Below are 14,486 nucleotides of genomic sequence, written 5' to 3'. Positions count from 1 at the left end.
GGTGGAGGAAGAGAGTGATTGGAGAGATGAATTGAGTAGAGCAATTAAAATCTGTGCCTTTCTATATTCCATTTTTAGGATATATTTATCATACATTACCAACCGTGTGAAATATTTAGAAAAATCGATTTAAAATACTCCTGTTATGTGAAAACAAAACTTCACTAAGGAAATGATGTGGCAGTGAAGTGTATTTATCTTGAATCATTCATACAGACACACAGACACACACACACTGTGCTGGGGTCCTTACCTCCCAGGTAAAGTGGAGAGTCTATGTTGAGCGTGGATTGTTTGCTGATGGAGTTGATGGATTTGGGCGTCCCACCGTCGATGGACAGAGACAGAGTCTGGTCTGATGCTACTAATTCCACCGCATGAAAACTGCCATCGTTCACTGTCTCCACACTGAGAGAGAGAGAGAGAGAGAGAGAGATAGAGGTAAGGAGAGAGATAGAGAGAGAGAGAGAAAGAGAGAGAGAGAGAGAGAGAGAGAGAGAATCAGTCTCATCCATCATGTGAATGCGGCATCCATGACCGTGTTGTTGTTGTCGGATCTGCTGGTATTAGCACGTACCTGTATATAGCAGAAGGAGGGTAGGAGCCGGTGTCGTAGCTGACCCGCAGGCGTCCCCTGTACAGCTCCATGGCAATGTGGTCACTGTCCCCTTTGTACAATAACACCCCGCTGTCCTCATCTGTGGCGATCTGAAAACACGGCAGGATATAACTTATTAACAACGGTAGAAGAAGAAGTGAAAACAGATTCTGAAAACAGTCATCAGATTTAAACTTGATATAACTTGTCTACTAATTTACATATAATGCAGTTTCATAACATTTTTCATTCACTCTCTTTTTGCTCAGTATTTGGTCTACACCAATACCTAAAAGCTCTGGGTATGTGCTCCATTATGTTCAACAGCTGTTTGCTAAATGTGATGTTTGGTGCAGAAATTCTTAGAGCCTTATTCACTTAAATTTGTTATATTCATTAGTATAAAAATCAATTATATCCTCTTTAAGGCATGGAGAAGTAAAGTAAAGTAAAAGTATTGGTGCAGAAAGAAAATGTAAAAGATGTAATTCAGCTGGGTTTTTGGTTGTATGTGGTTTAGGTGGAGCCAGTTTAAAATATAAATGTATCATTATATATTTGATAGGTGGTGTTATCAAGGGAATCTAATTGGTGGGACAAATGTTTCTCATGCATGCAATTATATTCTGTGTTGAAATATTGGATATTATAAGAAAAATATCATTGCAATGTTACAAAGTGTTAGACTGATGAAGTGCTCACCTGAAGGCTGATGTTGGTCTGTGGTGAGAGGAGACTGGAGGGAAGCTGCAGGTAGGATTCGCGGTTTACAAAGTTGACGCTGACGAGCGTCTCGCAGCTCTCGCCCTCGTAGCCCTGGAGACACTGGCAGCGGGGGTCGGTTTCCACGATGACGCACTGCGCCCCGTTCAGACACTCGTGGTTGTCGCAGGGGCTGGTGCGGGGGAGGACCATCGGGGGGGAAAACTCACAGAATAACCCGCTGCAACAAGCAAAAACACACTCAGTAAGAATAGCAGATATGGTGCAAATGATGAACCTGTAGAGCAAACTGTTCTAAACCCTAATCCTAACCCTACTTTGTAACCCCTAACCCTAACCCCAAGATCTCCTTATCAGCCCTTAAACCAAACCTTGACCCTAACCCTATCCCTCGTAAGATGAAGCAGGGGAAGTCATTGAGATATATCAACAAATCCTGACCTTAACCCTAACCCTAAAATTAACATTAACATTAAAATTAACCCTAGTTCTAAATCCTTAATCCCTATCCCCTAACCCCAACCCAAAGATCTTATCAGCCCTTAACCCAAAGATTAACATTAACCCTAATGCTTAAACCCTAATGCTAACCCAACAATCTCCTTATCAGCCCTTAACTCTAACCTTAACCCTATCCAAAACTATTAGTTATTATTACATTCATTGTGTTGCCTATGGATTTATATGTTGTCTTTATTTCTGTTTCATCAACATGAATTTGACATAATTTTCAACTTGGGTTATTAAAAACTGCTTTTTTCAAAGTATTGTCAGACATTTGAGTTCAAAAATATTTTCTATCTATTTTACATTTCACTGCCGTCGGGTTGTATAAAAACATTTTGTGCTTTTGTGCTTTTTTTTTGCATTACTCTGAATTGTGTAAAAAGCACATTGAGAGTTTTATTTTAAGTAGTTCCTCCTCCCACAATTAACACGGCTTACCCCAAGTTAGAGCTGGATAATGAATTGTTCAATGCAGTAACTGACAATAAACACAAGGGGGAGACCGTCCAACACCACAGCAATGTCTCATTTAACTCTTTGCCATAAAAATAATCTAAATGGAAAAATATTCCCCGACAAAGCGACTAGAATCTGTCAGAGAGATTTAAAGTAAGTATCATTGAGTCACTCATGCAAAAATAATAAACATGTAGTTAACACGTCTATTACAGATACTGTTGATGAGGACGGAGAACTTTGATAGGATTGAGTGAGTGTGAGTTGAGATGGGTCCCTCACCTGTATCCCTCTGGACAGACGCAGGTGTATCCGTTGATGGCATCGATGCACTGACCTCCGTTCTGACACTTGTTCTCTTCACAGTCGTCAAAGTCCAGCTCACAATTATCACCTACGTAGCCCGGAGTGCACTCACACCTACAGGACACACAAACAGAGAGACATGCTGTTGGTATTGATCTATAATCTATCTATCTATCTATCTATCTATCTATCTATCTATCCAACTGTCTGTCTGTCTGTCTGTCTGTCTGTCTGTCTGTCTGTCTGTCTGTCTTACTATCTATCTATCTATCTATCTATCTATCTATCTATCTATCTATCTATCTATCTATCTATCTATCTATCTATCTATCTATCTATCTATCTATCTATCTATCATCCATGGGTCCAAATATATAAATAGACATTATGTTTGTTTCAAAACGCCTGATTGCCCGATGAACACCCCCCCCCCCCCCACACACACACACACAAACCCCAAACACACATACACACACACATCAACTTCACTTCACTCCATCAACTCTCCAATTGAACAGATGTCTTCATGCCGTCTTCATGAGTGTGTGTGTTTGTTTGTGTGTCTGTGTGCGTAGTCCACTTACTTGTATCCCTGTGGGGTCAGAATGCACTTTGAGTCGTGCTGACACGGGTTCAGCTCCGGAGCACAGAAATCCAGTTTCTCTTCACACAGCTCCCCTAGGAACACACACAACGTGCAGAGGCACATCAACAAATCATCCAGAAACATTTTTCCTTACTGTGCACACCATCAGCATTAATGAGTGAAATTATAATATAAAACATCTCAATGTTTCCCAACTCCCTCACAGTGTGTTTCTGCTTAGTGCAGTGTGTGTCTGTACTGCTTGTACGGCAATGTTTGTGTGTATGTGTGTGTGTGTGTGTGTGTGTGTATGTTTGTGTGTGTGTGTGTGTGTGTGTGCTGTATGTGTGTGTGCTGGGATGATGAATGACTCTCTTGTGGCCTGAACCAACACAGCGGTCTGATAAATGATCCCATCTCTCGGAATGTCATAGTCCTGACGATAGTCCCGAGTGTATCGTGATGCAGCTGAAACTCTGAACTCCAAATGAAGCACTGATGAGGCACCGGGGACTAAACCAAAACTCCTGACAGTACGAGCCGACTCGGCAAATAATTACGTGATCGATGGGAACCTATGAGCAGACGGTGAGAGATGTGTTTTCATGTTTATGCTCCACAGCTTCTATCTCAGTGGTAACTGTGCTACCTTATTCAGATTAGACTTAATGAAGTCTAATCCTAACCTACTTTGTAATTAAACAGTAGGCGTCTTCATTCACCTAGTTTATTGGATTTAGAAATGTTGACTGCACCTTTAAATGGCTTAATAAAGACATAACTGCTGCCATTAAGAGAACTGATGACTGTGACTGCTTGTTTCTCAGGCCACAACAAACAAGTTCAAATTTGTCACATGCATGAGCAACACTGTTGCAATGTGTGACATGTAAATCACTGCCCCTCTCCGTTTGTTTGTCGATTTGTTTGTTTGTTTGTTTATAAGCAAGATTACATAAAAACAACAGGAGCAGATCCTGGACATTTTCTTTCCACTTTCATTATCATACAGGGCATTTTAATAAAATGTTGTATCTACAGAACTAATATCTGTGAATGTATGATCGATTGCAGGTCGATTGAATTTAAAGGGACTGCGGGGCTTTGGATTTCTTATAAAGACATTTTCACAAAACATGTTTTTCTTGTTTCTTTAATTATGCATCATGACAAATAAATCATTAAGGTTATTAGACCACGCTGTTTTTACCTCCGCCACGGAGGTTTAATTATAGGTTTTTGTTTGTCATTTGGGGCTGAGCTCCAAAAACAGGCTGTGGAAACTGGACTTTACTAAGACAACACGTCGCTGGTTTGTTTGTCTTCATCAGTCAATAACAAGAATAAAGAATATCATCAGTCTCCTCCTCTTACCAAATTGTTTACCTGGAACATACCAAACCATTTAGTATGGTCGTGACATGTGTACATAAAGCAGCAAGCAGAATAACCACAGATATCTGAGGGCATGAAAACTCAGCGGCCCCTCTGAACATCAAGGACATGCACAGCTAACATGGAGCGTGACTGCATACAGGAGGTTAACTCTGGGCTGGTGTCAAATGTCGGAAAGAAGCGTGGATAAAGCACAGGAAATGAGGGAAGGAAGCAAACCGAGGAAGGAAGGAAAGAAGGAGAGAGAGGGACAGGAGGGACAGAGAGAAGAACAGACTAACCTCTCTCCACCTCATTGGTAGCAGCTGCAGCCACAAGGAACACACACACACACACACACACACACACACATACACACACACACACGAAGATGATAGATGATAGAAAGCAGAGCGAGACAGGAAAAAAACACGAGACAGCGAGACACAGAGAGACAGAGAGAGAGAGAACACCGCCACAAAGGTTAGCTGTCAGAGATGATTAGCACAGTGCAAAAGCAGACAAACAAGTAGCAACAGGCCAGTGTTAGTCAGAAAACATATGGTCCATCTGGAAACAGGTCTTCTCTCTCTGTGTATGTACGATTCACTGGACATGACAGAGCTGCAGAGTCAGAGTACAGGTGCCTGGAAGTATAAGGTCCATTCAATGTCCTATAGAAAATGTTAAGTAACTCAGAGTAAGGGCACTTCTATGGCTTTGATCGGCACGATGAAAAAAATTATGTTTGCATTAGATAATATCTTAAAATGCTTCTGGGCCGTGATGGTGAACATGAACTCTTGGAGCTTCCAAGTCTTAGATATTTCAGATTTCTTTTTAAGAGAGATTGAATAACTGGATACTGCACAAATGACGATAAAATTATAAATGTATAAATAAACCTTTTAAAATTTTCATGAATAAAAAAATATGACTGTAGATGTAATTTTCTCATTGAAAATTGGATCTTAAGTTTACATTTTGGGGGACAATTTAGGATTTACTCCGGCCTCTTTCATTCTCATCGACTCGGACTAATCATTTTGAATTTGCTACACCCAGATTACCACCTCTCACTGGCTTCATCTCCATGGCAACAGTGGCTGGTACTGTTGTAATTTTATTTAATTTTCACTTTTTTTTATTGAACATTTCATCTTTTAATTTCTTCCGTATTAGACTGGGCTCTGCAATTAATCTTGACTCGACTATTTACACCCACCAGCCGACCGACATGACAAAATTAAGAAGACATTCATCAGGGTGGTTGTATGTTGCACCCATGTTTCTGTGTGAAGTCTCTTTGAGGATTTTGTTTAAAGAAGCAAATGAAACAAGAATATGGGACAAGGAAAAAACACTTCTAGAACTGGTCACACCTCCCACTTCATAACTCCAGATGTGGTACCTGTGTATTCTGGGGAGCACATGCACGTGTAGTTGTTGATTCCATCGACGCAGGTGGAGTTGTTCTCACAGTCGTTGTCTTCACAGTCATCGATGTTGATCTCACATGCGTCGCCTTCGAAGCCCTCCGGACACACACACCTGTAATTACGCAGTGACACACACAGACAATGGACAAATCAAATGCATGCAGAGCCACATAGAGAACACTGCGTTATTCTGCTAACGTGAACGTGTCTCAACTCTGTAACTAGCACTCAGGTTTATGGCTCCGCACGCACTAACGCGCACTGAGGCCGCTGAGACACTAAGAGTGTCAAACACAAGGACTGGTGTATTTATCGCACACAGAGAGTGGTATATTATGAGTCTAATAAAGAGCTCTTATGCGGCACACACTCAAGAAGATTAATATCTCATTATATAGTCGACGACAGCTCGTCACTGTGAATATTTCACCCTCCGAACCGGAGAAGGGGAAGGAAACGTATTTCAACGGGAATACAGAAAATACAGATACAAACTGAAAAGAAGAAAGTAACAGAAGAGATGGAGAGAGAGAAACAGGAGGAGCTGTGAGGCTGGACCCATCTAGATGTCTGTGTGGGAGGTGGGAATCTGCTCGGAGAGAGCAGACAGGCATTAGCTTCCCTCCAGTCAGAACTAAGCAGCCTAATGAAGAGAAAGTGATTCTCACAGCAGGAGGAGAGCGACTGAAGACGAAACTGGTCCGATGAGCGATTTACCTCTAAATTCATCCCCATCTGTCATTAGAGGGGCAGCAGAAGGACCACAGGTCATCTGCCACACATGTCTGCTTCTGTGTTCTCCAGTGCTTCAGGTTTATTGATATTGATACCTGCTCTCTCATGTGTTTTACATGATTCACCATAACACCACCATATATCCATGCTCATGTCTTGGTCCATTCCTCCAGTTTGTACTTGTGATTTCTGCTGTCAGGTTTCTCAGGCTTTAGAAACCTCTCTCCTCCCTCCATGTGGAGATACTCTTTCACACAGTCCATGTCATGGTAACAATAAAACATAACAAGGTTTCTCACCAGAAGTTACTCTCTTCTCCTTCCTTCAGATGGCAGGTTCCACTGTTCTGGCAGGGGTTCCCAATGCAGGCGTGAATGGGCTCCTCGCAGTTTGGGCCCTGCGTACACACAAACACAAACAAACACACAAACACACACCTTTTAGTGGTCTTTTTAGTGGGCTAAAGGGCTTTTAACGAACAATAGCTTCTTATCATAAATTATGTGTATCGTTTGGGCTTAAGTTTGCACTGTGTGCGGTTTTGAAAGGCAAAGAAGGGTCCTATACACAGACTGGTGTAAAAAGCAGGTGGACGTTACACAGACCACCTGCAGATTACCAGTGTTTAAAGAAGCTTTGTCCTCATGATTGGGAAAGACGGTTGAGCAACTTTCCATTTGCATCCAGTGTGTGTACCTTGTATCCGTAGGGGCAGGTGCAGCGGTAGTAGTGCACGGGGTCGTTGGAGCAGGTGCCGTCGTTCCTGCAGGGGTTGGACAGGCAGGGCTCACACTTGGCCTGGATACTCATGTCTACTGGACCTGTGCGATGGAAACACACCGACCCACACACACACACACAAGCAGAGAGACCTCAGGCTTTGTATACTTTGACGAGTCAGAATAGAAAGGTTCGTGTTTACACTGAGACGACTGCACATTTTCAAGGACCTGCTTAAACACCAAAAGGCAACTTTTGGATAGGAACAATTGTTGTTTTGTGTTGTTTTTTTGACATTTCAATTAGAATTATACAATACTGTGGGTTTGGTGGAGTTGCAGGTTTATCTCCTGCATTTCTTTATTTGAGTACAAGGGACTTCTTTCATACAAGGCAATAATCCTATTTGTGGCCGTATTCAAATCAAAGCCGATATGTAAAAACATTGAGCCGCAGTAGCAGCTCCTCTGCAGAACACGGTGTGGAACAGAGAAGCTACATATTTTGCATTGTAAATATTAATTAATATTAATTTGAATATTGTGTATTGAATAGAAACGTTTGCACTGCTGCCTCTCTTTGTGTATATTTATTATATAATTATATAAAAATAATAAATATGACCTTCCTAAGTGGAAGTGGTCAGGGTAGCAGATCTCCGATTACGCTTGGAATTAAAAAGTGATCTTGGGCTCGAAGAGGTTGGTGACCACTGCTGTAGGGTATATGGTGAAAAATGTAGCTTGATTCATTGGTCAATATTAGAAAATAAAAAGGAAGAAACTTTATATTAATGCAATACAACATTATGCTATAATATATTATTACCTTTACTATAATATGAGGCATGATAATGCTTTGTGGTTGTCAGAAGAAGTAGTAATACAGAAAAATAACACATTGTCTATAGCAGGACCTTGACATGTGCAGAAGACAGACACATCCATGGGTCTGATTACAAAACATCAACATTTAACAGTTGGGACACATTGCCGGTGAGAACACGAGGGCTGAAAGGGAAGAAGAGAGCGGTTCAGTCGGATCAGGGTTTAAAAGGAGGAACACTGGGCGGGGACCGTCAGGAGAGACTGAGGAGGATGAACTGGGATATGAGCGGCTACTTTACCTGGCACCAGAAAACCACAACGCCCCAGGACTTCTACAGTGTGTCAGTTAGATTAGGTCAGAAATGGGTTTTAGTCATGTGTTCATGGTTAATGTGACATCATAAGGTGAAAAGTTAGTCGCAGTGTGTAACAGCCAAGATCATGCTTACAAGCACTTCATATGAATTTAATTACATTTATTGCTGTTCAAATTGCCATTTGTTGCTTTCCTTTGAAAACCAGGTATTTCCATATTTGACAATCTTCAGTTACCGATTTTTTCCTTGGGTTAAATAGGTTTATTATCATATTTCTTAAACTATAAAGCTTTAGAAAAAGTCAGTAAATCATTTGAAAATACAAATACACATATTAGAGTAAGATGATTACATTTTTGCCATGAAAACTTTGGCAAAACATGGTTTTCATTGGACAGTGGTAAATGGTAGCTTGGGGTCTCCTCTCGAAGTCCTTATCAAATGTCTGCAAAGCATGTGAGTGATTGCTTTTGTCCTTGAACAAATAATAAAATGTATATTTACATTTCACGTGAAAGTTAATCTCAATACGTTGGCACGTGCATTTGCTCCTGTGTTATTTCACTTGTCTATACATGTGGCAGCATGTGTTTACCTGTGCAGGTGAACTTCTTGGACGGCGTGGTGAGCAGCAGTTTGTCGGTCATGTCTCCGGGCCCGGCACAGCGGGCGATGCCAGGCTCCTTGTAGCCGCTCTTCACCCAGTCTGACAGCCACTGCATGTGGCAGTCACAGAACAGCGGGTTGGCACCCAGAGCCCTGTCAGCCACAGCAGAGTGAGAACAATGTTCAGACATATTCACAGACTACACAGGGAAAATCTGCATGAGTCACTGTTTCTTCTCAGATCAACTGAGCTGGAGCACTGAGCCAAAAAGAAGAGAAAATGTGTCTAAATACTCACAGACTGAGCTAAACATCACTGATGAGTAAAGTGTGAACTGTGGTTTATTTCCACAACAAAAAGCTGTGATTGTAATGACGGGGATCATCTGTCTCACGCTGACAGGAGTGTTGTGTTCCTCCCACTTTAAACACGTCATAGAAACTGTGTTACTTCACTGTCAAAGTGAATGTTAGTACTACACTTAAATTACACCAGGTTTGTCCAGATGCTCTATATATTCTAAGATGAGTTTATTCTTCTTTTTAAAGGTAAACTAGAATTACCACCCTACAGTTCTAGGCCTCCGCCAACAGTGCAGTTTATAGGCTACATCATTTTTTTTTCCAGACTCATATGAGACCACCCTGAGCCTTGATCACTGAAATCGGAATCAGATCACATTTAATTCTGTTTAAACTAAACTAAACAAAAATTCTTGATAGGCAGGCTTAAGATATCACGCTCAAGAGACCAGACACATGTTTTGGGATTTTCTGACTGTTACCTTTGACCTTTGACCTTTGACCACCCAAATCGAACCACTTAATCTGTGTGTCTAAGAGAACATGTAGGTAAATTTCCGAGGATTCTCTTGAGGGGTTCTTAAGAAAACACGTCCACGAGACAAAAAGGGCTTTTGCAAGTTCACAGTGACCTTTGACCTTTGACCAAGAAAGTCTGATCAGTTCACCTTTGAGTCAAAGTTAACGTTTTTTAATGCGCACAGGGTGGTCTTGAGATTTCGTTTTCACATTCTCCACTTTGATTGGCTGATTCATTGACTAGTTTTGCCCTAAGTCACTCATTACAATATGCCATTTTCACAAACTGCCCTCTCATGCCAGATACCCCCCCCCCCGGCTTCCCTGCATTAACCTCAGTTTCCTGGTCACCTGATTCTCCACCTGTCGGTTTGAACGGTGACAAATTGCTCCCTGGATTCTGTCAGAACTCCCCCAAAGAGCCGAGTCTAACTGCAGGACCATTTGTGATAATCCTCCAGTTCCTTCATGTAAGTGTCTCTAACTGAACTATTAAAGTGGTCAAGAAGGAAGCTAGAGACAATTGCAGGCTTGATATAGACATTAGAGTAATAGACCCATTTTCTGTCGTGTGCAGTTTAGATCATCTGAAAAACAGACAAAAAGCAGCAGCCTGGCTCTATCCATGGTGCTGATCCTGGTGAACGCCCCCCCCCAGCAGACACAACTATTCCCTCATCGTGTTCCCACCAGCAGGCAACACTTGTGTTCCCCCATATAGCAAATGTCCCCTCTCACACTGCTTATAAAAAGGTAATACTTGTTTATTGTATGAAACTTTTAGGTGTTCATTTCCTTGGTTAATCATTACCTTCATCACGGAGGTTATGTTTCCGTCTATTTGTGTTGGTTAGTGGAAGTGGTTTGGGTCAGGGAAGAGCCACACATTAATCCACACATTTCTTTTAAACATTCTTTAACAGTGTGAGTTATTTTGCAAAATTTCCATTGATTTCCCAGAGAATAATGAATTGATCTTGCACTGGATTATTCTCTGCTGATGTGTGGCAGTTTGGTGCTGTAAACCCAATTTTGCAGAACAATCAATTTAGGATTTTTTTCTCCAAAAACCCCAAATCTATTATTTAGAAAAGACTGTTTTGCTGCTGCCGCCGCAATGACTAGGACATTGCACAGAAGAGGAGGCTGCCCTTTCCTAAAATATACAGAAATATATTTCCTCAGTTTAAATTAAAAAGCGAATTGCCAATACTATAGATAAAAGAGAGGCACACAGGATCGAACAGAGAGAGGAAGCGGGTTTAGATTTCAGCTACATTCTTTTGTTTGATGAGTTCACAAACAAGCATCACTGAACAGATATTTTCGTTTCAGATGATGAGGAAAACTCTGGCGATATTGTTTTGCAGTGCTGTGGCACGTAGAGTGGCAGACACTCCAATCAGAGACGGACATGCAGAGTGATGAGAGTGGTTTTACATTACTCACAAGTGGGAGAGTGATGACAGGTCTTTGAAAGCTCCCTCTGGTATCAGGGATATGTCGTTACCATGGAGAGACCTACGTCGAGGCAAGAGGATGAAGAGGAGATGAAGAGAGATCAGGAACATAGTCTGGATGTTAAAGGTCTGGATCGTCTGTTTGGCATCAGTCTGTTAGGATGTTCGTCAGTGTTGGCCTGAGTGGCGTCGGGACAGATACTCACAGCAGACGTAGAGACTTGAGTCCATCGAACGCTCTCACCGGGATACAGCGCAGCCGGTTGTAGCTGAGGATTCTTTACACACAGAACAAGCAGGTTGGCAAGGAGACAAATGCAGAAATTCTTTTTTTACATGATATCTTTGAAACGCAGAAAGGTTTTTCCTATCACAGCTTCATGACTTCACTGAGCAATGCAGTCGAGCAAATAGACACACAATTCATCACACTTGCAGGAACAAATGCATTTATCCATTCAGAAGCACACACACACACACATATACACACACACACAAATAGAGCTAACATGTGCAACTTGCTTAGGCGTTATGTTTTAGCCCCAGTCACCAAAATGTTGGTTCTTTGGTAAAACAAAAATTATGGAAGAGGTCCTGATTACCTCAACCATGTTTACGTCTGAATTTGTTGTTTTTGTCTGTTTACTTAGCAGAACTAAACAAAAGCTTAAGGACGGATTTCCACAAGTCTTGCTGGAAGGATGTGGTTTGGGTCGGGGGGGAACCCGTTTGATTTTAGTGTGAATCCAGGATTCATCATAGATTACAGATTTCTCAGGGAATAATTCATGGATCTTGATCACTGTACTGAGGGCCTTCTACTTCTTTACTTTACATTAGTGAATTACACACACTGTGACAATAACAGACACGCACACACACACACACACACACACACACACACACACACACACACACACACACACACACACAGATACATACACACATACACACACACACACACACACACACACACACACACACACACACACACACACACACACACACACACACACACACACACACACACACACACACACACACACACACACACACACACACACACACACACACACACACACTTTGCAAAGGGACTGATAAAGCCAGACTCACAGGGTAAGCAGCTCGGACATGTTACTGAGGCTGTGGTTGGACAATGTGCTGATCTGGTTGTTACTCAAGTCACTGTAAAGGAAACAATAATAGACACATCAAACACACATGCATGAACAAACGCACACACATACAGAGATCATGTGCAGTGCTTCATTTTCTTTAGTCCAACATCACACCCACATCAGGGCCAAACCAGGTCAAATCGAAAGTGGTAGAGCACAGACTCTGACAGTTAGTGTCAGTCTTGGTAAAAGCAGAGAGCAGGAAACACAGGCCAAGTCCAATCTTCATTATAACTGTGTAATTGTGGATGTCTGAGTGTGTGAGGTCTGTCCTCTGTGGGTGAGACTTACATCAGCGTCAGGTGTTTGTATTCGGAGAGCTCCGCAGGAACCTGAGTGAAGTGGTTACCATCCAGGTACCTGAGAGACAGAGGGCGAGAAAGAGGAGGGCACGGAGCGAGAGGTGGTGTGGAAAACAGAGGAGAAATAGAGAGAGAGGGAGAGAGGGAGAGAGGGAGAGAGGGCGAGAGAGAGGAGGGCACGGAGCGAGAGGTGGTGTGGAAAACAGAGGAGAAATAGAGAGGGAGAGAGGGAGAGAGTGAGAGAGGGAGAGAGTGAAAATGAGACGGGAGAAAATGAAGTTATTTAACCGTGTGGGAAATTCCTCATCTCCAGCAGTGTGAACAGTCATTACGGCCCGAGCCATAATAAACACTGGAGTTTAATATCCCCACTGGCATCCTAATACAGTACAGCCATACATGCACGCACACACACACAAATACACACACACACACGCACACACGCACACACACACACATACTTCTATCTCGGTGGGGACATAACGCATTCCCTTGCCACTTACTCTAACCTTTAAGGTACAATATGGAACATTTCTTCATTAAAATGTCTAAAAAAACTTGACCTATGTTATATATTTTGCTGACTTGTGTAGTGACATGATCCAAACAGTTTCCAACAATGTATGAACGGGATGTTTCTTAATTGACATATTAGCTTTTTGGCCTGATCCATCTCTGCTGTAACTTCTGTGGCAAATGACGTATGATGTGGGAAAGACAGTCTGCTGGCCAGTGATGGATCACGTTTAATAATCGCCGTTTCCTGTAAAAACTTTAATATATGACCTCATCCGTTAACAGGATCATCAGGTAGATTTATTAATGTAATGCTAGGGAAGACACCAACACAGAGGATCCCACGCTACCTCACGATGTCATAAATCTAAGTCGTTTCATATTGTTTTGATTGAGGGACCCCTAGTGGCCATATATACTGCCTGTATAACCATTACAACTGACCACAAACCCAATCCTTACAATTCTAACCTCAACCCTGAAATCAAGTCTTGACCCTCAAACGGCCCACTATGTATGGCTTGATAGTCACAAAGATAGATATACAAGTACACACACTAAAACACAGATACCTACATGCATGAATGAGATCCTATTTTCTTCCCTGTGTGACATTTCTTTAATAATCTTGCACATTAATTAAGTCTTTGTTAATATGAGCAGAATCACAATCCCCAGAGGAGACAGGGAGACACCACCAGCACTGAGACACATTGTTTTCACAGGACAGTGATGAAATGTCTTCTGTGAGACAGCATCTCATTTACGGGCCTTTCTATGATTGGTTGTGTTGGTTCTGAACTCACAGCTCAGTGGTCTCTTTGGGGAGGCCTTTGGGCAGCGTGCTGAGCCCCTTGTTGCTGCAGCGCACCACAGTGTCCAGACAGGAGCACTCCGCGGGACACCTCAGCACCGGAGAGCAGCTGTTCTCATCGTTACCTGGTGAGGACAAAGGAACACACAGATGATGAAAAAAGGAAATCGAAAAGTTTGGATGAAAAATAAGACAAAATG

The 14,486-nt window shown here is 42.1% G+C and overlaps 1 protein-coding gene across 1 annotated transcript in view; it reads right to left on the bottom strand.

The window, feature by feature from the left end:
• Positions 1 to 14,486, bottom strand: part of slit2 (slit homolog 2 (Drosophila)) — an 86,355-nt gene that overhangs the window by 3,579 nt on the left and 68,290 nt on the right. Inside the window, exons 20-33 of the mRNA XM_053419418.1 lie at positions 14,279 to 14,411; positions 12,946 to 13,014; positions 12,590 to 12,661; positions 11,683 to 11,754; positions 11,466 to 11,537; positions 9,184 to 9,347; positions 7,421 to 7,545; positions 7,024 to 7,121; positions 5,962 to 6,101; positions 3,175 to 3,268; positions 2,567 to 2,704; positions 1,301 to 1,541; positions 578 to 708; positions 254 to 408 (exon numbers count right to left, since the gene is read on the bottom strand). Coding sequence (XP_053275393.1) covers positions 254 to 408; positions 578 to 708; positions 1,301 to 1,541; positions 2,567 to 2,704; positions 3,175 to 3,268; positions 5,962 to 6,101; positions 7,024 to 7,121; positions 7,421 to 7,545; positions 9,184 to 9,347; positions 11,466 to 11,537; positions 11,683 to 11,754; positions 12,590 to 12,661; positions 12,946 to 13,014; positions 14,279 to 14,411 — 1,704 coding nt within the window. The remainder of the gene's footprint in view (positions 1 to 253; positions 409 to 577; positions 709 to 1,300; positions 1,542 to 2,566; positions 2,705 to 3,174; positions 3,269 to 5,961; positions 6,102 to 7,023; positions 7,122 to 7,420; positions 7,546 to 9,183; positions 9,348 to 11,465; positions 11,538 to 11,682; positions 11,755 to 12,589; positions 12,662 to 12,945; positions 13,015 to 14,278; positions 14,412 to 14,486) is intronic.

The sequence above is a fragment of the Pleuronectes platessa genome, chromosome 3, assembly GCF_947347685.1.
Source record: "Pleuronectes platessa chromosome 3, fPlePla1.1, whole genome shotgun sequence".
Taxonomy (NCBI): Eukaryota; Metazoa; Chordata; class Actinopteri; order Pleuronectiformes; family Pleuronectidae; genus Pleuronectes; species Pleuronectes platessa.
This window is presented reverse-complemented; position numbering and strand designations above follow the sequence as displayed.